This window comes from Pan paniscus, chromosome 16 (assembly GCF_029289425.2).
Source record: "Pan paniscus chromosome 16, NHGRI_mPanPan1-v2.0_pri, whole genome shotgun sequence".
NCBI lineage: Eukaryota > Metazoa > Chordata > Mammalia > Primates > Hominidae > Pan > Pan paniscus.
In genome coordinates, this window is record NC_073265.2 from 20,133,955 (window position 1) to 20,155,790 (window position 21,836).

Below are 21,836 nucleotides of genomic sequence, written 5' to 3' on the forward strand. Positions count from 1 at the left end.
CCCGGACTCCCGGAGCTCTGCAAGGCAGGGGCGTGGGGAGGGCGAGCGGCCTGAGGCTCTAGGCGCGGCCTCCCGGCAAGCCGGCGGCGGAGGGCGCGGCGCGAGTGCGTTCCGCCCCTAGGCAGCCCCGCGCCCGGCCGGGCAGACACGCCTCCCCGCCGGCGCCCATCGCGGGAGGAACAAATGGCGCCCTCCAGAAACCGCTCCCCTCCATGCCGGGGGCCAAGGCTGTCACCACACAAAAGCTCCGGCAGAGAAGTGCTCGCTGTGTCCCCGCCGCGGGGGGTACAAGCAGCCGCTCCGCGCCGCGACTACCCGGCCCGCCGCCCCCGGACGTCATGCGTCAGCGCGCCCCGCTCCAGTTTCCGCCCCTCCTCCCACCGGCCCAGGGGACACGCCCACTGGCGCGCGCAGGGCCCGGGACCGGGCACGCCCCTCTAACGGCCCGGATTGGCCTGGCCGTGCACTCACGGACCAATGGCGTCTGTCCCGGCCCTCTGTCACGCCCCCTTGCCCAGGCGCGGGCACGCGACCGCTCCGTTCCGCCGGTGCGCGCTCTGGGGTCCCCGCCCCCTCCGCGCGCGCAGCTCCCCGCAGCCGCTGCCGCCTGTAACCTGCGCCGCCAGGATGTGGCTGGGGGCTGACGTCGGGTCCAGATGTGGCCCCGGCCCCGCCCACCCCCGGGGCCGGGCCGCCCACACGGAGCCGCGGCGCGCACGGCAGCTGTCCCGCCTGCCACAATGCGCGGCGAAGCTGCGGCCGCGACTTGGCGAGGTGGTCCCTAACGTTGCCGCTCGGCATCCTTAGAACCGGCCGCCCCTGACGCCGCGCGGGGACCCCAGTCGCCCGCGCGCCCCATGCGCTCACTCTTCGGTGCCCGGCCGGGCCGGCGCCTCGCAGACGCGGAGCCGCGCGGGTGACGGCACAGGCGGCTGCGCGCCCAGCCCAGCCCAGCCCAGCCCAGCCCAGCCCAGCCCAGCCCAGCCCAGCCCAGCCCGAGGAGAGGGCGCGCCGCGCCCCCGCCCCCCGCCCGCTCTCCCGAGGCCGTGGGTGCGGATGCGCGGCTGACGCCTCGCAGCAAGAGCACCGCCGCCGGTCCCAGCCCGCAGCATGGCAGCCGCCGCCTATGTGGACCACTTCGCCGCCGAGTGCCTCGTGTCCATGTCGAGCCGCGCGGTCGTGCACGGGCCGCGGGAGGGGCCGGAGTCCCGGCCCGAGGGCGCGGCCGTGGCCGCCACCCCCACGCTGCCCCGCGTCGAGGAGCGCCGCGATGGTAAGGACAGCGCCTCGCTCTTCGTGGTGGCGCGGATCCTAGCGGACCTCAACCAGCAAGCGCCGGCGCCCGCCCCAGCGGAGCGCAGGGAGGGCGCCGCGGCCCGGAAGGCGAGGACCCCCTGCCGCCTGCCGCCGCCCGCCCCCGAGCCCGCCTCCCCCGGCGCCGAAGGCGCGGCGGCCGCGCCCCCCAGCCCGGCGTGGAGCGAGCCGGAGCCCGAGGCGGGGCTGGAGCCCGAGCGGGAGCCGGGGCCCGCGGGGAGCGGCGAGCCCGGCCTCAGACAAAGGGGCCGGCGGGGCAGAAGTCGCGCCGACCTCGAGTCCCCGCAGAGGAAGCACAAGTGCCACTACGCGGGCTGCGAGAAAGTTTACGGGAAATCCTCGCACCTCAAGGCGCACCTGAGAACTCACACAGGTCAGTGGGGCGGCGCGGGCGCCCGGATCGCGCGGACGGGGTCGGCGCGAGCTGCCCGACCACGCCCCCGGAGCCGCCGATGGGGCGCGAGGTGGGGGCCGGGCGGGCCGGGACGCCGGGGGCCTCGCCCCTTCCCCTGCAGCTCCGACCGGCGGCTGGCCCCGCGCGTCGCGCGAGGCGGGTCCTGGCTCTCGGAGCCGGCGCCCGCCAGGCGACCGCGCCCCCGCCGGGCACGCCCCCTCCCCGGGCGCGCTCGGGTGGGGCCGCGGGGGCGGATATAGTCATCTGGGCTGGGGGCGGGGACCCCTCCCGGCCGGGAGGCGGCGCGGGCAGGTGCGGGCGGCCTGGGTGTGGACCGCAGGCGGCACTCGTGACGGTGGGGCGCCCGGAGCGGGGGCAGGAGACGCTCTCCGGGGTCCCTCCTCGTTTCCTCCCCCGCTGCCCGTGCGCGCGCTCAGGAGGGGAGGGGCCGGCCCCGGCGCGCGGCGGGCGAAGTTCACGCAGGGACAAGGTTTCCTTCGCCACTCGGCACATTCTTCGCTCTCTTCTTCCTGTAATTTTTCCAGCGCTCTAAGGTTTAATTTGTCGTAACCAAAGTCAGCGGCGGCGCTGGGCGATGCGGGGGGCGGTCCCGGGTCCCGCTCCCCGCCTGCGGCTCTTTGTGGGAGCCCCCGCCCATCCGGCCCGGCGGGGGCGCGCCCGGCCCTAGGGCTCCTGGGCCTCGAGGCTCTCTCCGGAAAGGAATGCCCTGGCCGCTGCCCATCCTCCGTGCTGCCCTCTCGCCTGCCCACCTCTCGCCTGCCCACCTCTCGCCTGCCCTGGGCCGGTGCGGGGCGGGCGGCACCTGCGCCAGGGCGGGCGCTGAGCCTCCAGCCTGGGGATCACCGCCCGCCCCCGCCAGCCCAGCCGCAACAGTTCCCACGCGCGGCCCGATACTTTGTAGTTGATTCATCTGTGGCGGTTCCCTCCCCCCTTTTTGTTTCGTTTTTAACATAAAGATGAAAATATTTTAATGGACGGCAATCCTTCCCCATTTTGGTGGAAAGAATTGTATGCTTCCTCTGAGCTCACGTGAGTTCTTCTGTGACACTCACCTCTTCTACCTTGGGGGCAGGCTCAAAACCCGTCTACTGAATACTGTTGTCTAGTGACCAAGGGTGGTGGTCTCTCATTTGTAAAATAGTTCACATAGTGATTAAAAGGCATAAAAAGAAGCTGCAGCCTTGGATACCCTAGAGCTGAAGGCCCCTTTTTTTTTTACCATTTGGAACTGAAAGGGCCCAAGGTCTGCAGGTGAGGCTTTCGGATCTCGGACTAACTTTCCCCCGGGAGGCTTTTGTGGCCGCCCCAAACCACGTGGCAGGTGATGGGGTAGAGAGTGAGAGCGGGGCCACTTCTAGGCATTCGGGGTCAGTTAAGGGTGTGGGGGCTCAGAGTTCAGCTCGGGACGCGGCTGCAGGGTGGGTGTGGCCCTAGGGGAGGGGCCAGGCTAGGCTCAGCTCGGCTCCAGGTGGATCCTGAGTATCGGGTGGGGGCAGCGATTGGGGCGTGGCTGGGGTTGAGATCCGCTTTGGGGGATGATGCCCGTGCTGGGCAGGATACTTAATGTTTGGGAAATTTTTCTACGGCTCCTGTCAGGGTGGCCTGCCACTCGGCAGCACCGGCAGCGGGGAATTGAGGAGGGGGGTGGCCGAGGGGAGGGGCTCGCCGTCGTGGGCGGGGCCGGCTTGTCAGGGCCTCAGCCTTGGGATGTCTTCCTGGTGGGTTCATCTCCTGCTTCAGGCTCTGGCCCCGCGCGAGCCTCTTGACTAGAATATTGGCGCAGGGGCGCTGGAGACCCGGGCCTCCCACTGTAGGTGGGGCCAGTTTCCTCGGAGCGCCTGGAAACCGAAGGCAGGCAAAAGAGAATGGGACCAACCCTTTGAGTGTCTGCAGTGTGCTACAGTGCTCGTTCTTGAAGCAGAGAAACTATTCCACCCTTCAGGTTGCAGACATCAGAAGTCCTACCTCCACGGTGGAAGCCGGCCTCCAAGTTGGAAGTGCACAGGGCTCCGGCAGCGGGGTGGCGGGGAGTTGGGAAGAATGCAGATTTCCGGGCCCCTGATGCCGACCTAGTACACACAGTTCCAGCCTGCAGTTGGGAGTGCATGTTACCGGTACCCCAGGTGACCCATTATGAGAGTTGAACTGCCCAGAAACCTGCCTCTGGAGGGAGTCTGGTTCAGCATCTGGTGGAGGGCACCCCTGGGAAGCCCATTTCCAGCCCCTTCCCAGGTGTGCAGAGCGTAAGTAACTGGTGTTCCTCAAGGGAGAAGAGGAGCTTGCTGTTGGGGGAGAAAAGAGCATCTTGCAGAAGGGAGAAACCCAGGCAGGCCTCAGGGATGCCTGAGAAGACAGGCCACAAGGTGATGGCTTTGCTGCAGCCGTGGGCTCTGAGGTGTCCGTGGTTTGTGGGCCTCTAGCAGCATTGTGGGGTCTCTGCAGTCAGTGACTGAGGTCATGCCGGGCCCCGTACTCCATTAGGCTCGGGAAGGTGCCCCCGCCCCACTTCCCGCATTTCCAGGATCCACAGTAATTTCATGGCAGAGGGTGAATATCACAACCAGGAAGGTGGCCAGCTGCTCTGTGCTGTTCCTCTATGTGACCAGGGACCGGTTCCCAGATCTCCCTGCAACTTTGTGATGTCTGCCCTGACCACCTGCAAAGTCTTCAGGGAAATGAGGTCAAGTATGTGAAGACCCTTTGAGAAGTGCAAGGGTCAGCCTTGACTCTGGAGGCACTTGTGGTCCCTTGGCCGTGGCTCTGCTCTGATTTTCCACCCCCACTCTCTGAACAGCTGCATGCTAAGAGCTTTCTGTCCTGGTTAGCTGTGTAGCAGTGTGGTTTCCCACTCCCACTCTTCCAGGAGTTATTCTGTGGACACATTGGTCTCTGTCACATTTAGGTAATTGTTGATGTTATAACAATGCATAATAACACAAAACCAAGAAAAGCATCTTTGCAGCTCGTGCTACTTTATTATTTGGCCAATTAGAACTTCCGAGTCCAGACCTGGAAAGTTTGCTAAGAGGGGCTTAGGGGAGCAGCAAGACCAGGAGCAGATTTTCTTGGAACCTGAGGTGCTTTGATGCAGAAATTCAAGGACTCACCTTCGATAGGTCAGGCTGGGGCCCTCTTGAGGGCAGACTGGTTGCCCAGATCCTGCCTCTGGAGAGTCCTGCGTGTTGTCCTGAATGGGGAGACTTGGCAGGCCCCCAGCAGAATGGCCACTTGGTCTTTCTTGGCAGAGAGACCCTGAATGCATTTCTACCTATTTGTTCCCACAGAGAATTGTTTTCAAAACTGCTCTGTGCCCTGTTTTCCCTCCAGCGCTGGAGCCAAAACATCTCTCTGCATGCTGGGCCCTCTCTGGGTTCTGGGGGTCCCATGGAAAGGTGGGCACAGTGGCGTGCCCAGCCTTCCCTCCTGCAGAACCCTAGGCATGTTTGTGGTCACCTGGCCCTGTTTGGGGTGGAGGAGGGTAGTAGAGTAAGATCACATTCTGTCAGCCATTTCCTGTGATAATTTGGGTGGGGTTCACCTGAAATTTATCTTTACCCACTGAAGCAAGGATTTGATCCTGACAGATTATTGCGACCCCTCCCCCAGGGCACACTCTGGCTTTAGAGACTTGTTTCCAAGCACACCGCCCCCTGGGCTCCCTGCAGGTCCTCCCTGATGCTGCTGCCTGGGAAAGCAGAGCAGAGGGCATCTGGCAGAGCAGAGGGCATCTGGGTGGGATCTCCTTTACCCAGGGCAAAGCCAGGCTTGTTGGTGGCCTGTGCTTTGTTCAGAGACACACACAGGCCAGTGGCTCAGCACGCCCACCCCTCCCTCTCATACCCTCGCTGTCCCAGGCTGCCAGTGGCCCTAGTTGTGAAACTCCTCAAACAATGCAGAAGTGTATGCAGCATGGGAGGTGCCAGCCTGCACCACCACCAAACCACTGTTACCCCACGTTGGTGTTTTTCTTTACAGACCTTCTAGATGGATTTGCACGTATGCATACGTGTGTGTCCACGTAGACATTTTGAAACATACTTAAATAGGATCCTAGCAAGTATCTCACTGCTGGCATTTTGTTCTGTGTGTTTGCTTAAATGAGGCATCTTCATTCTTTTTCACAGCCGCATGGTATTCCAAGATGTGGTTATATGGCTGCATTGTAACTTATTTACCCTTCACTTATGGAAAGGACAGCTACATTGCCTTTTTTTGTTTTTTCTGCTATTACAAGTTGTGTAGCAGTGGACTCTGGTGTGTGTGTGTCTTGGTGCAGAGGAGCTGGCATTTCTGTAGGATTGAGACCTAGTGGTGGTATTGACAGGGTTGATAAGTGTTGGTTAAATTTGTTGTGGAGTTACTATGTTATGTTTTTCAAGGAAAGAGACCACACTTGTTAGTCCCTGCTCTGAGGGAGAGACCTATTGTGTCGCCACTCCACCTTCTTGAAAATGTTTACTTCTCCCAGTTCTCCTTTTGCATGTGTGAGAACATTGAGAACGTTTAAAACAGTACCAGCAAAACCACTGTCACTCCCGCACGCCTGGTGGCTGGCTCTCTTGGCCATCTTCAGTTCTGGTTTTACAGAGATTGGAAAGTGTGTGGTGGGCACTCAGCCCTGGAGCAGTAGGATGGGGGCTGGTGTGGCGCCATCTCCACCCCCCCCCTTCACCCCCTGCTGAAAGAAGGCTGGAAGCTGTGCTGCCTGAGCAAACTGATAGGACGCAGTTCATTAAACCAGTAGCCTGTGTCTGGGGCTTCACATGTCTGGAACACAGCAGAGATGGGGGCCTGATCCTTCTGAGTAGGTGCCCTGAAGCCCAATTCTCAAGCTTCTGACAGCCTCCTGCCCTTAGATCCTGTGTGCTCCCACTTTACACATAGCTTTAATCCGATTGGTTACTGGGGAAGGGCAAAAGACATGGATGGCAGCTAAAGGCAGGGGAAGAAACAAACCAGCAGGTTGTTAACATATGCGTGTGTAAGTGTGTGTGTTTAAATGGGTCATGAAGAAGCCCTACAGTCAACCAGCACTGGAACAAGCATGGGGCCATTTGTGGAGAGGCACATGTTTCTCCGCAGCAATCCCTGAGGTCTGCATGAGAGACCCTGGAATAATGAACACTCTAGCAGGGATCTTGAGATACCATGGCACTGTGAAGTGTGTTCAGTTTGTGCTTTCAGGAAGCAATTAAAATAGTTTTAAAAATAAAAACTTCTAGAACGGTACACTCAACTTTCACAATCCTAAGACTTCCAGACTGTTTGCTCTAGGGGCCAGGCATCGTTCTGTTTGTGTTAGTTTACATCAAGCTATCTAATCTTCACAAGGACCCTATGAAGTAGGCTCTATTATTAATACTAAATTTCAAATAAGGAAGCTAAGGCTCTGATGCCTTAGGAATCGTGCCCAAGGTCACACAGTAAGTGAGGGTGGAACAGGGATTGGAGCTGGGGCTTGAGCCTGGGCAGCCGCCCCCGAGGTGGGTGTACCTGCTGTGTCCTACTGCCACTCCTGTCTGGACCAGTGTTTCAGGTGACTGCAGGTGAGCAGGGCCCTGTGGTAGTAGAAATCTGGATGTCCCCAGCACACGGCTTCCCGCACAGATTTTTGCTGCTTCTTAAAGGTTGAGGGAGTAGTATAGTGAACACTCCTATACTCTTCCCATAGGGTCATTGGGTAATATTTTGCCACATTTTTCTCCTTTCCTCCTTCTCTTTTTCTTTCTAAAGAAAGAAAAATTAATTTTTTGTCTATATTTTTCTCCCTTTTCCATCTCGCCTCTCTGTTTAAATATTATATATTATCTGATACGCAGTCCATATTCAGTTCCCCTGGTGATTCCTAAAATGTCCAGTATAGGATTCAGGATCCAGTTAATCACACATTGCATTTGGTTGTCCTCTCTAGTTTCCCTTACTTTAGGATAGTTTCCCATCTTTTGGTCCTTTATTATGTTACGCTGGCATTTGAAGGCCCAAAGCCAGTTGTCTTGTAGAACAACTCACAATGTGGATTGGTCTGATTGTTTCCCGTGATCAGGTCTGGTTTAAACAAATTTTGGTCCAAAATATGGCACAGGTGATACTGGGCACTTCCATCGCCTCATGGTGGGGGGGCATGGGATATTAGCCTGTCCTACTGCAGGATCACATGGTTAAGGTGGGCGGCCAGGCTCAGCCCCTTCTGTCCACCTGGTTGGTTTCTACTCCATCTTCCAGCTTCCTTGACTGGAGAGATGTTGGGGGTTGGGTTCAGCTTTGGAAGGCTTTTGAAGTCAAAGGACCACCTGGAGGAGGCCTAGGTGCTCCTTTCCCCAAACAGACAAGACACCCTGATTTTCTTTTGAATGAAAATGGCTCCAGATGGTATTAATAGCCAGCTCAAGGGTAACTGTGAGTGTGTTCTTGGTCAGCCCACCTGAATGCTGGCCCTGTGGCCACAGGCAGCCTGTCTCCTAGGGCTGGGGAGGGCCTACGGCGGGTGACACTCTCTAAGTCCTGGTGAGTCTTTATGTGCTTTCAAGAAATAAACAAAAATTGTCCTAAGTCCACACACCTGAACCTGTTTTTCTTTCTTTCTTTTTTTTTTTTTGAGACGAAGTCTTGCTCTTGTCCCCCAGGCTGGAGTGCAATAGCACAATCTCGGCTCACTGCAACCTCCGCCTCCCGGGTTCAAGTGATTCTCCTGCCTCAGCCTCCCAAGTAGCTGGGATTACAGGCGCCTGCCACCGTGCCCAGCTAATTTTTGTATTTTTAGTAGAGACGGGGTTTCACCATGTTGGCCAGGCTGGTTTCGAACTCCTGACCTCAGGTGATCCGCCCACCTCGGCCTCCCAAAGTGCTGGGATTACAGGCATGAGCCACCACACCCGACCTTTTCTTTCCTTTCAAAGCCCCAAATGGGATTATTTTCTTGAGAAGTCAACTTCCTGTCGAGATGGGAATAAACTTTTCTCCAGCTTGGCAATTCAGAAGCAGCCACTGTGCTGTGTGGCTGATGTTGGGGTCATGGAGACAGCCACCAGTGCAGTCCTCGGGGTGGGAGATACTGAGTTCAGAAGGCTTTGGACACTTCTGGGCCAAAATAACAGAAACTCGAACTTGTTTTACTCTTGGCATCAATCGGGCACTGGGCACAGAAAAAATCCTCACCCAACCAAAAGCTCTGCCATTTGGCCATAAACACGTATGCCTCCATAGCCACGTACATGTGTAGAAACACATATGGGTGTGTGTGTGAGTGGACGTGGCACCCTGCTCATGCTTGCTGAATGGGGGAGCATCCACACCTGGAACATAGTGGCTATGTGGAACTTCTGATTTCTAGTTCAGTTTTAGATCTTAGGTCCGTCTTCATCCCCAGCAAATGTTACCAGCTGTTTGTGAGGCAGGCTTTTGGGGGAGACATGGAGTTTGTTCAGTTGAAACTAGGGCTGTGGTGGAGGGGCTATGCCTTCACACCCTGCTGCCCTGCCCAGCAGAGTGACCGGCTCCTGTGTCCTCCACACTGCTTCAGTTCCCCTCCTGATGCAGGGCCAGGCTGTGATCGCCATTTGCTGTTGGGCATTGTGTGTGTGTGTATGTGTGTGGGGGTGTGTGTGTGTGTGTGGTGGCGGGGCAGGGGGCGGGGGGAGGGCACAGCATGGCACCGAGCACCAGAAACACAGCCTTGACCAGTCCCTGGTTTTTACCAACATCTTTCTGGACAAACAAGACAGCACACTTGGCAGGGGGAGTATTCTGTTTATTGTTCTCCATTTTTGAAGTTCATCACACAAAAACACTTGCTAACCAGAAACTTGGCTGCACTCCATGGCCATTGGCCAGTCTGTCCCAAGGTGACTTGTTTGGGGAAGCACTGAAGCTTGATGTCTCAGATTAAATGTCCTTATGCTGGTGCCACAGGGGTGTGGCCTACTCTGCATGGATGGGTGACCCTGGGTCCCCAGGCACAGGGCACAGGCTCGTCTCCTTGAAGCTGGAGCCCACACTGCATCATGAAAGAGCTCTGCAAGAATTGAAGGCCCAGAGCAAAAATCGCTTATCAAAGAGCATGTGGCTCAGAGCCTACCTTGGCCTCCTGTCTCAGGAGAAGCTTCTAAAGGTGGAGTTGTGTCACGTGCTTGTCTCCTGTGAGCACAGGCCAGGTGGGAGGAAGCTTGGGAGTGGGGAGAGGATGACGTGGGCTCAGAGGAGCCACGAGCTTCTCCCCTGACCCCAGCGTACACTGGACACACATGGGAGGTGAGGTGATGCCTGAGCAGCCTGGCGAGTGGTCAGGGCCCTGGGTGGGGCCTCCTCATTCCCTTTTGGAGCACTGGCAGCTAATGCTTGGGGGGCCACCATCCTTTCCCGGTCTGGCCTCGTTGGGGGACACATCTGTCTTCCTCCTGGAGTAAGGAGAGCCTGTGAACAAAGCAGTGACCCCAAGACCTATGGCCACTGGGGATGGCAGGGGCCTTGTGCTTCCATATGTGGGTCCAAGCTGTGGATGGGGAGGCCAAGTGTCCTGGCATGTGGGAGGTGGTCAGGTGCTCCCTGGAGATCTAACAGGTATGCATGGGTTAGCGAGACCTGAGAGTCCTTCTTGGGCCACACCTAAGTATGTGCAGGGCCTGTGATACAGCCAGAATTTCCTCCTCTGATAAACTTCTCTGAGCCTTTCTACTTGTCTTTAACCCTTTTATTGTCTAAATGCTCACTAAAAAAGAAAAATAATAAAGGGAACTTGGTTTAGGGGTATTGGTAGAAGTTAAAGTTGATGGCAGAGCATGAATAGGGGTGTCTGCAAGGAATTGTTGGAAAAGAGATTGGAAATAGAGCGAAGGCGTATGTGAGTCTTAGAACCTGACTCCTTTGTTGACTGGGAGTGGGGCAGAGGGCATGGGTCCAGCAGGTCATTGGTCTCGGGTTACCAAAAAGGTTAAGGCTATTCACCTGGGCCACTGGCTGGGGTGCTGCTCAAAGCCAGGATCTGGGAGCCGGGGTCAGCACCTTGGGTGCACCTGGGCATCATAGCAACAACAAACCCCAACACATTTTCAGGGACCAGGGCGGATAAATGGGAATTAATGACATGGTTCCCACACATCTGAATCTGGGATATGTAAATGTGACACACAGTCTGAGCATTTGGCAGGCTCTCCATGGTCTTGCTTTGCATAGTTTGGCCTATCTGCTCTCCAGACGTACTGCCCTGTTGTCCTCACCTGCATGACTGTCCATGTCTGGTTTGTTTACTCGTCATTGAAGGCATCCACAGGGGTGCCATCTGCCCCCGTGTCCCTCTCCCACTAGGCATGCTAAGTGGCCTGCGGCAGGGCAGGCAGGGACTCAGATTCCCTCCATCCCATCGCTGAGGTCTTACTTCCTTCTTCCGCCCGCCTTACACGTGGAAGGTTTCTCCTGTGCTTGTCCACCAGTTGTTGTTTTTGTCTTCTAGCATGGATGGTGTGGCAGAAGGAGGCCTTGGACAGCAGCACGTTAGGACCCACAGGGGCTCTGGCCCCTTGCAGCTGTGCGTTCTGAGGGAAGATGCCCAAGGTTTTATTATCTTTTCCAGAGTGCCCTTTTTTTCTGCTTGCATGGCAGGCCCTTTCTAAAATTACAGTCATAGGTTGCTTAATGACAGGGGTGTGTTCTGAGAAGTGTGTTGTTAGGCAGTTTCATCCTTATGTGAACATCATAGAATGCACTTACTATGCACACCTAAATGGCATAGCCTACCGCACACCTAGGCTGTATGGTGTAGCCTCTTGCTTCTAGGCTGCAAGCCTGTACAGTATAGTACTGTCCTGAATACTGTAGGCAACTGTAACACAATGGTAAGCATTTTGTATCTAAATATAGAAAAGGTACAATTAAAATGGGGTATCGTCTTATGGGACCAGCCTCTCGTCCCACGTGGACTGTCATTGTTTGAAACGTCATTATGTGGTGCATGACTGTACTTTGCTGCTTGGCCTAAGGTGCCAGGGCATTCTCTGGGTAAGCCTGAGGGGCTTTGCAGGATACCATCTTTTATCAAGGTTGAAATTAGTTTTAGCACTTTATACTGTGTCCCCTTTGCGGCTGACAGAGCAGGAGCCTGTCAGTGTCTACTGTCACAGGTGTAGAGCTGCTGTGTTGGCGAGCAGGTAGGTGGTTTTCCTGAATTACTGTCAGGCTTTAGAGTCTTACAGGAAATACAGCCTTGGCTACTTATAGCTTGTGATTTGAAGTTTCCTTAATGATGGGCTGGGTAGTACACTTCAGCAGTTTGCTTTGGACAAATTGTATCATTCTTAAGTTCACTCACTTTAGCCTTTGAGAAATTTCTAAGTTTGTTTCCCTGATCTTCCTAGTTGCCCTGGATTATGAGCCAAGCGTTTGAATTCCTTTGCACATCTAGCACTGCACATGGCCTTGGAAGATGGACATTTATGTGAGTGTGTGCATGTGTATGTGTATGTGTGTGTGTGTATATGCCCATATTTGCAGCATGCGTGTATGTGCTTGTGTATGCGCATGCACACGTGGTCAGCCATGCAGCCAAGTCTCAGAACAGTCGTTCCACTGGAAGTAACCCAGTCTTGAGGCATCTGGCCAGGTGGTGCGGGCTGCAGCACAATGTTTGTTTCTCCCAGCCCTATGAACCCCAGTGGGGCTGCATCACTTAAAGGCCGGTCTCTACAAGAGCAGGGTAGGAAGCAGCAGTGTGTGCCCAGCCGTGGCTGTGTAGGCAGAACCAGCCTTCAGGATGGAGGGTGGGACCCTGGAGCCAAGCCAGAGGGTGTGTACCCTTGGTCCCTGATGAGGTACTCCATATTGGGCCATTCTGCCCCCTGGTCTCTCTGCTCCTCCTCTGCAAACCAGGGGGGCCAGCAGCCTGCTGGGATCCTGGCCCTGGCCGGGTTAATGGATGGGAACTGAGCTCCTTGGCTGCCAAGCTGAGGTTCAGTCTGGCCCCATTCTCACTTCCTCTACTCCCCCTTGTACTGTGGGATCTGAGCATTTCTTTAACAGCCTTCAGGGGTTTCCACCCCTCAGGACAAGCAGCAGGTGGGTATACAGGGGAGCAGACCCCAGGGGGGCCTGAGGAGGGAGGGCGAAGGCACCCCTCCTTTGTGCTGTCTGTAGCTGCTCATCCTGGGAGACACTGTGGGGGAGGCTGTGGCTTCCTCCTTCCGCCCTCTGGGGATGCCCTGGCGGCCTGTCCCTTGGGTGTTGGGAGGAGGTGGCTTGGCTGACTGTCCCTGCTCATGGTCAGGGTCCTCCTACACAGCAGAACTAGAGGTAAACACTGGGTTGCCTTGGCAACTGGGCTGTGCCATGGCTCCAAGTGCTCCTGGCTAGAGAAGTTCCCATTGTCTCAAGTTTCTAGGATGGGTTTCTATTTTGATTTTTTTTTTTTAAATTAGCAAGAATGACTAAGATACCAAAATGTCTGACCTGGTTTCTATAATTTCTTAATAAACATTTGTCTTCCCTTTATAGGAGGAATGTTTTAGTGATTCATTGACTTTTCTTTTAGACGGTGGCAAGGCCCTGGTGAGGCAGTGCGGGGGCAGCACAGAGGGCCCCCCACTGCCGACAGCTGGCACGGGAGGCTGGGAGAGCACTGGCCACGATCCAGGGACCAGGCGTGCTTACGTAGACACCACACCAGGATTTTATTGGCTTCGAGGCTAATTAAGTTCCATGGAAAATTTTGGGGAGATGCCTCTCCCCTGTTGGGTGTTCAGATACCCACAACTGGTGCTTCCAGAAGCTGTCTGAAGGCTGATGCGTCTGACTGAGCCCGAGGAGCGCCCTCCCACCCAGTGCTGGACTCTCCCGCCAGAGGCCTGGCCCCCTCCCTGCAGGTCAGGGCATGTGCTTGTTTATACCTTGTTGGTGTTTGCTGTTAAATTCTAACTGCTCACCTAGGTAGCCTGGGCTGGCTGCGCCCAGTGGATGTCCTCCCGCCCCCCGCCTGCTGTCTCGTGGGAGTGCCCCAGGTGGCACTTTGCTGTGGGAGATGCAGCAGCGGGCTCTCGTGCAGGCCTGGCCCTTCACCTTGGATTTCACTGGGCTTCCCTGCTCTGCCCACCCATGGGTTATCTTGTAAAGAGTCACCTGCCCCATGGAGGAGCCAGGTGAGGATCCAGGGAAGTGGCTTTGTTTATTTTACTGTCAGTAGGGCTGACCCAGGTTGCCCTGGTGGGTGGTGTGTCCTGTGAGCCTCTCTGCCTCTAGGCCTGTTTCCAGGGTCTCGTCTTCGTTGTAGGCCTGCAGGTCTATTTGGGTCCCTTCTCACGACTCAGGCAGGCTGAGGATGTACCCAGTTGGGCTGGGCTGCCTCATGGGTCCTCTCTCCACTGCCCTCATGGCCAACCTCAGGCGTGAACCTGCCTACAAAGCCTCTCTGTGCAGCAGCTGCTGTGGCAGTTGCCAAGGGAGCTCAGCACCAAAAAAGATGTTCAGATTTGCTGCATTTGTTTTGGAATGAGTGCCTGGTGTTGCTTGTGCACACCCCAAGCCTCCTGGCCTTTCCAGGTTTCCCTGTTGAACAGGCAGCTCTCCTGTGGTTGGGTGGCACAGGGCTGTGGTGAGGGCCCCAGCATCCCTCCTCACCTGGGTGCTCAGTTCCTTTCTTGTCATCCTTTCTCTGTTTGTAAAGCAGAAACAGTCCTGCTAACGTCACCCCCTTCAAAGATGTATGCAGAATTTGATTTTTTTTCCTGGAAAATATACTTTTTTAGTGTTTAAGAAAAAACTCGTGCTGGGCATGGTAGCTCATGCCTGTAATCCCAGCACTTTGGGAGGCTGAGGCAGGAGAATTGCTTGAGCCCAGAAGTTCGAGACCAGCTTGGGCAACATAGTGAGACTCCACTGGGCATGGTGGTGCACACACCTGTACCAGCTGCTCAGGAGCCTGCAGGCAGGAGGATCACTTGAGCCCAGGAGGTGGCAGCTGCAGTGAGCCACGATCTTGCCACTACACTCAAACCTGGGCGACACGGGGAGATCCTATCTTAAAAACAAAAGAAAAAAATCTCAAGTCAAAGGTATTGAAATAGTATTGGAAAGTGTTAAAGGAGTCCAAAACATGAGCACACTTGGGAGTTTCACGGGAGACCCAGCGCCCCTGTGCCCTGTGCTCATCCTGACAATTTGGGCTCTGGACCTGGAGCCCCGAGACATTGCTGTTTCTCTCTTATTGGATCGCCTCATGGAAGCTTGACTCCACAAATGTTGTATTTGCATGACCTTCCTTGGGAGGCTCTCAGTGTTTTATTTTTCATCAGAGAAAGGCCTTCTTGTCTGTTGGTTCTTTGTTATCTAAACAGAGGCACTGTGGTGTAGTAATGAGGAGCCCTGGCCTCAGAGTGGGACAGGCTGAGCCCATCTCTGGGTTTTCACTGTGAAGTGGGTCTGGTCATGCTGCCTCTAGGAGCAGAGGGGTAGAATGTGGGTGAGGCACCCAGTAGGAGGGGTGTGTGTGCGTGTGTGTTCACGTGTGTGTACGTGTGTGTGTCGGGTAAGTGGTGATTAACTTGCAAGAGCAAAATTTCACCCCCTGCAGTATTGTTCATGGGTACCTGAATGAACAGACAGGTTTGCTGTCTTCTCTTTTGAAAAGAAACAGACACATAGACAATTCAGAATCTTTTTTTTTTTTTGAGGCTGGGACAATTCAGAACTTTTTTTTTTTTTTTTGAGGCTGGGTCTCAGTCTGTCACCCAGGCTGGAGTGCAGTGGTGCGATCATGGCTCACCACAGCCTCAAACTCCTGGGCTCACACTATCTTCACAGCTCAGCCTGCCAAAGTGCTGGGACTCCAGGTGTGAGCCACCACACCCAGCCCAGAACTACTGTTTTAAAGCAGGTGCTGGGTCACTTTCCAGGATCCTCACAGCCTGCCCTGAGCCCCCCTTCCCAGAGTCACCCTGTGACACAGCATGTGGGGTGATGCTCCTGGCATCCCAGCCCCAGGCGCATCCAGCCTCAGCTTCCGCGTCTGTATCCTCCTGGATAAACCCAGACTGGCTGCAGAAAAGTGGTACAGTCTGTGAGCTTCTGTGAGCATCCTGTTGTTGCTATGGAGACCCTGTTGCTAGACATCAGGCATGCTCAGACTAGGGAGTGGTGACCCCGTCTTAGGTGAGCCTCACGTGTTACCAGGTAACCAACCCCTCTCAGGTACCAACAGGCTGTACCTGGCTAGACTCTTTAATTAGCAGAAGTAGATGAACTGAAACCTCAACCTCAAGGTGAAAGACTCAGTCACCAGTCATCAGAACAGTTTTGGACAAGTCCATCTCTCTGAGGTGGGCTTGAAAGTTGCCCTGCACCCTGTGTCAGTAGTCTTGGGCCGTCTTACAGGGACAGGAGAGATTGTGTCTGCAGGTGGCCATGCTAGTCCTGCCGAGTGACCCCACCCCAAGGGAAGGACTTTCGGAGAACAGGCATTCTCTGGGTGAGACTCCTCACACTGGGCAGTCTTGGGTGAGGATGTCGGCTGCCCTCCCAGGGACGCAGTGCCCTGCTGGGTGCCCCGCCTTCCCTCCTGAGACCCAGGCACCATGACGGGTTTCTTAACTGACAGCTCTTTAGTAGAGAACAGAAATCCTGTTTGCAGCAAAACTTGCCTCACTGGATCGCTTCATAACAGCTCCTTCAAGTGGGGCGAGCTCATCGCTGCCGTCGGCATCTCAGCCATCAGCAGCCCGGAGAATCCCACTCAGGACTTAGGTTTGCTATTTTTGTGTCTCGCCTGGGCTTCGCTCGTTTCCACAGGCATTCCACTTCTTGTTTACAGGAGTAATTGCCTTCATGAGCTTTGGGCCATCTGCGGATATATGTATTTTTTTCTTTATTTTCTTTCTTTTTTGGGGCAGCAGTTCTATGTTTGCAAATATGAGGATTGTTTCCTAAAGGGAAGCATGAGGCCTTCTTGAGGCTGGCCTCTTGGCTGCTGAGCTGGGCCTTCGCACCCCTTTCCTGCTTTATTTCCGTCTTCCTGTGAGTGTATTTTGTATAGAGGTGCTTCCTGTGGTCGGAGGTGAACATTTGGAGTGACTAAGGAGAGCATGGCCTTCCTCGCTCTCCCAGCGTCTGATTGCTCCGTGGACACTTGTGCCTGTTCCCCAGGCAGGGCCTGCTTGCTGGAGGGTGTCGGGGCCGCTCCTGGCCATGGAGTTTCTGCATCCCCCTGCTGGCCAGGCTCCTGTGCTTGGGGAGAGGAGGATGCCGAGGCACATACTGTCTCCGTGCCCTGCTCTTGTGGTCATGAGTGGCCTCTTCTCTCTTCTGCTTTGAGTGACTGGGTGTAGAGTGGCACCTGAGCTGGGGACTGTCTTGCACCCTTGCACAGAGCCCGCCGGCTCAGGTGTGCAGCAGACACCATCCTGGGAGAAACAGCAGCAAGGTCTGGGGTGGCCACATTTGCATGTTCTGCAGAGGCAGTTGCCTTTGGGACTTCAGACTTGCCCCCAGCCGTAAGGCGGGGTGCAGCACCCACAGACAGGCTGGGTGCACACAGCCTCCCAAACAGCATCCTGCAGTCTGAAGTCTGCACACCTCCCACCAGGTGTCGGCCCCCAGCAGTGGGAAGGAGACCAGCCTTCAGGCTGCTCACCTGAAGGGAGAAGGCAAGGAGGCATGAGGGGTGCATCCAGCCTCCAGTGGGGACCCACAGGTGGCCTGGGTGCTGATGGGCCCTGGCAGAGTCTGTGTGCCCACCCATGCCGTCAGTCTCCTGAACCGCAGGAGCAAGAACTGGATTTCATGTTAGGAGATGATTTCCAACTTCAAGAAATGACCTGGAAAAGTTTTCTACTTAAACTGCCTGTTGTTGTTAAGAGCTGGCCAGCTCTGGCTTTCCAACAGCACACACAGCCCTCGGGCCAGGCTGAGTCCTGATGTGGGGATGTGCCCACTGACTGTGGGTCACCATGACTCCATGGGGAAGGTCTCCTCGGAGAGGTCTGAGGCTCTGGTGCACGAATTAACCTGCTCATTAGTCTTCCCTGGGAGACCTCTTGATCTCCTGTCCCCACCCATACTTCTGGTCACTTGTCAGTCTTTGTATAATGTGTTCAGTGTTCCTCCCTCTGAGACGGCAGCAGAGACAGGAGAGCCACGCGTTGCAAGTGGCCCATGCCTGGTTGCTGCCCTAAATACTTACTGTGCACAAATGGCCTGGCTGTCAGGGGTGACTTTGGCCCTGGGGGATGTTTTCCAACCCCCCTGGGACAAACACCTGCCAATACTTAGCAGCTACCTCCTGCTAGCGCTGGGCACCCACACCACCCTGAGCCTGTCACTCCAGCTCCAGAGGTGGGGCTCTCCCCACACCCATACCCATCTCTGTGCAGATGGAGACATCCCAGATCCACCCCTCCAGCCTGTGTCAGGAGGGGAGTGGGCACCTAGGCTTTCCCCTCTTTGTGGCAGGACTGGAGGAGTGTCAGCAGAGTGGCCTCCTTCCCCTTCCCTTTAAACCAGGGCATGCTCTGAAAACACGCCATGGCTGGACGTTTTCATGTGTCTGGCTGGCAGGGGCTCCAGGGGAGGTGGCAGGGGTGCCAGGCACCAACGCCAGGAATCCCCAGCCACCCAGACATTTGCCAAGCTTGGCTCCTCAGTGCCTTGGCTGGTGGCCTTTGGGGGTGACTTCACCCTACTGTCATGGCTGGCCCATGGCGAAAGGGTTCACCTGCTGCTTAGGAGCTGAGACTGGGCTGGGCCAGGCCAGGGGCCCTATTTCTCTTCTGGACTGTGGGGGTTTGGGCCAGTGGGGAGGGAGAGCTCCCGCAAGGGACCATTACAGAATTTGCTGTAAGAATGTGGAGAAGGAGTTCTGGTCCTTGGGTTTACAGATTTTTATTCTAAACCTAATGGAACCTTTCTTTTAACAAAATCTCCTGGAATCCAGTGCAGAAAAGAGCTGGGAGGATTGCTGGGTGGGGCAGGATGAGGGTGGGAGGGGTTTTGACTTTGTCCTGAGGCTGCGCGGGATCCTCCCTGGGTCCCCCAAGGAAGCCGCCTGAGTGGGGAGGGAGGGGCCGCAAGTAACCAGGAGCAGGCCAAGGTTCCAGGGTTCAGCCCAGGACAGCCAGGCTAGGTGCAAGCCAACCCTGGGGGCTGGCCAGGGAGTGTGAGCTGTTGCAGTTTGGGGCAGGTGCCTTCCAGGCTCTGTGGGTCAGGGTCCTCTCCTGGCCCTTCTGAGGGTGCCACCCTGACCTCCCCGCCTTTGAGCAGGTGGGGGTTGGGTCTGGGTTCCATAGGGCTGGGCAGGAGGAGGCAGCTGTGAGATCCCAGGCAGAGCCAGGAGAGGAGCAGGACAGATGGCAGGCAGGCGTGCTGCATCGGGCTGGGATTGTGGGGTGCCAGCAGACAGGGGTGGAGTGGGGACTTGGGCATTCCTCACTCATTGCCTGAGTGTCATGAGGGGCCTGGCTTTGGCTGGTGTTTCTGTCCCTTGAGGGCGTGGTGTCTGAGGGCAGGGCCTGTGGCTCCACCCTGTGTGCTGCTCTGGGGGCCTGGAGGCCTGTGCCCCCGCCTCAGCCTGCCTCTTGCCCATTCGGGCACCTGCCTGGAGAGCACTGGGGTGGGGGCAGATACTGCCTTGAGTGAGCACCGCGTGCCCAGCAGGAAGCAGCAGGGGATCTCCAGGAGCGTGGCAGGGTCCCATCCTGAAACTGACAGGAGATCCGTGAGTGTGAGGGTGGGACGGAGAAAGCCCGGGAGGTGTACTGTTCCTTTGGCCCCCATCCCCCTCACCAGGGGACCCTGCCCTGCTCACTGTCTTCCAGTGGCCCTACATGGGCAGCATCCTGCCTGGCTGTTGTGGTTGTGAGGCCGCAGCCTGAGACTGACCACACCAGGGCTTAGTGTGCTTAGTTCTGACCCGGGTGTCTGCCCTGCCAGCCTGGTGTAAAGTCGTCAGATGCTGTGGGCCACGCGAGGTCATATTTGCACCGTCAGTTTACCGGGGGCAAATGACCTTCTGGGGAGGGCTGCAACTGCTCCCCACCTCTCACCCCTGGTTGTCTCTGTTTCCCGGAGGGTTCCATTTGTAGGCACTGATGGGGGTTCTGGTTCTAGAGGAAGAGTATCTGAGCTCAGAGGGAGTGCAGCTCCACAAGTGTGCCCCTCTGTGCCGGCATCTGGCTCAGGCATGCGTGAGCCCCTCTGTACAGATGCCTGCCTCACGCTGAGATGCCCACGGCCCAGGCATATCTCTCAGGAGCCCCCGAGAACCCTGACGGGAACCCAGAGCTGTTCCGCACAGAACACCAGGTCAATGATCTTGACTCTGTTTCTGGGAAGATTACCCATCTGTGGCTTCCAGAAAGCACCTCTTCCTTTTTCTGAAACTCACAGCCTTCTCCCCCGACCTCCTGTCCTCTGCTTTTCTCTGAGGCCAGAAGGAGAGATTTCCACATGGGCCCTTCACCCTGGCCACAGGCCTGAGCTCCTGCATAGCAGCTGCTGTCCTTCCCCTTCTGGACTAGTCCACTCTAACCTGACCCTTTGGTAAAGAGTATGATGGACCCCCCACCGCTGTTACCAGTATTCAGCCACCCTGGAGCTGCGGCCACCCACACAGCTGTGGAAAGCCCCCAGGCCACAGCCAGGCAGGAGCTCCTCCCCGGGTTCTCTTCTTCCTCTGCAGGAGCTTCCAGGCCAGAGCCCCAAGGCCTCATGCTGCCCCCTGCCCCAGCTTTCTCAGGACATGAGGCGTCCCCTCCTTGCAGGCCCCCCAGGCTGACTTCTGTGTCACACAGCAGCCTTCACTTCCGTATCTTTCTTTCTCTTTTAAAGGCATCACCTTCAACTGGAAGAAGAAATGAAAATACCACCTGTGCCTCGAAATCTTTCTGTTTCTAGCGAGGGACATCCCAGGCACTTGGTGGTGGGGCCAGGGCTCCTGCCGGCCATAGGTGGGCTATTGGCCTGCAGGCCAGGTTCCTGCCTGCCACCACTCTGCACCCCTCTGTGCTGGCGGCATCAGGGAGGGTCTGGGGAGATGCAGACTGGACGTGTGGGTTGGGTGGGCCAGCAGGGGAGAGGGACAGCGTAGGGTCCTGAGTCTGGGGACAGGAGCAGACTGTGGTAGCAAGCATGGGTGAGGACCTCAGTTCCCCTACCTGCTGGCTCTCATCGGGGCTGGGACAAGGTCAGGTCTGTGACAGGGCACGGCACCGAGCCCAGCAGGTAGGAGGATTTGAGGACCTGTGAAGCTAGAAGGTCAAGCAGGGAATTCAGGATTTGGACACCCTCCTGGGATCAGCAGGCGTTCCCCCCTCCATTGCTCTGCTGGTAGCACCAGCCTTCCCAGAAAAAGGCTTCTTTGGCAGGGCCTGGGAACCTCCTGGAGGGAGCAGGGTGACCAGCTTCTCTGCTGAGCCCCACTGGGACAGCACACCTCAGGAAGAGGCCGTCCTTGGTGCTCGTGGTGGGGAAGGGGAGCTGTGAACAAGGCTTCCCCCTGAGGCAGGGCTGGGGGTGGGCAGTGGAGACTGGAGGCAGGGAGGAGCTACCCAGGCTTTGCCGCACGTGGGTGGCAAGCCCGCTAGAACCTGTGTGTGCTAGCGTCAAAGGGCACCCTCAGGGGGCTGGGCTGGGGAGGGGCCCCACCTTGACTGTGGTGATGAGAGAGGCAGGATATGGGGCCCAGGAGGTGACTCTGCCTTGGAGGTGCTGCTCATGAGGGACAAGGGCATCCTATGGCAGGCCCTAAGCCAGCGGAGCCTCAGAGTAGGGGAGAGAGGCGGGGCAGTGTGACTTGGGAAGCCAAGGCAAGAAATGGCTAAAGGAAAAGTGGGTGTCACAGTGGCTGGGCCCAAAGGCTCCCATCCTGCCATCCTGTGGCAGCAGCTTGAGGGGGCCCCAACCTCTTCTGTCTGCCCTTCCACCCCCTCCAGCCTCTGGGGCCCTGGGGCAGCATATAGGCTGCAGGGGTTGGGGGCTGCCTCTGTTGTAGTGGCTGCAGCGCTGGTGGAACAGGAAGGTGTGTTGTTGGCTTCTCCTGGACCACACCCCCTGAAGGTGACACCCTCCTAACACGGAAGAGAGCTGCGCTTCTTAGTGCATTCCAGATCTTAGGCTTCAGTGTCTCCAGCCTGGCCTTCTT

The 21,836-nt window shown here is 56.8% G+C and overlaps 1 protein-coding gene across 3 annotated transcripts in view; it reads left to right on the forward strand.

Moving 5' to 3' along the window:
• Positions 1 to 282: 282 nt before the first annotated feature.
• The window catches only part of KLF13 (KLF transcription factor 13), a 146,816-nt gene continuing 125,262 nt past the window's right edge, over positions 283 to 21,836 (forward strand). For all 3 annotated transcript variants that reach the window (XM_034938455.3, XM_034938454.3, XM_034938452.3), the window contains exon 1: positions 283 to 1,687. In XM_034938455.3, the coding sequence (XP_034794346.1) occupies positions 1,111 to 1,687 (577 nt within the window). In that variant the 5' untranslated portion in view covers positions 283 to 1,110. The remainder of the gene's footprint in view (positions 1,688 to 21,836) is intronic.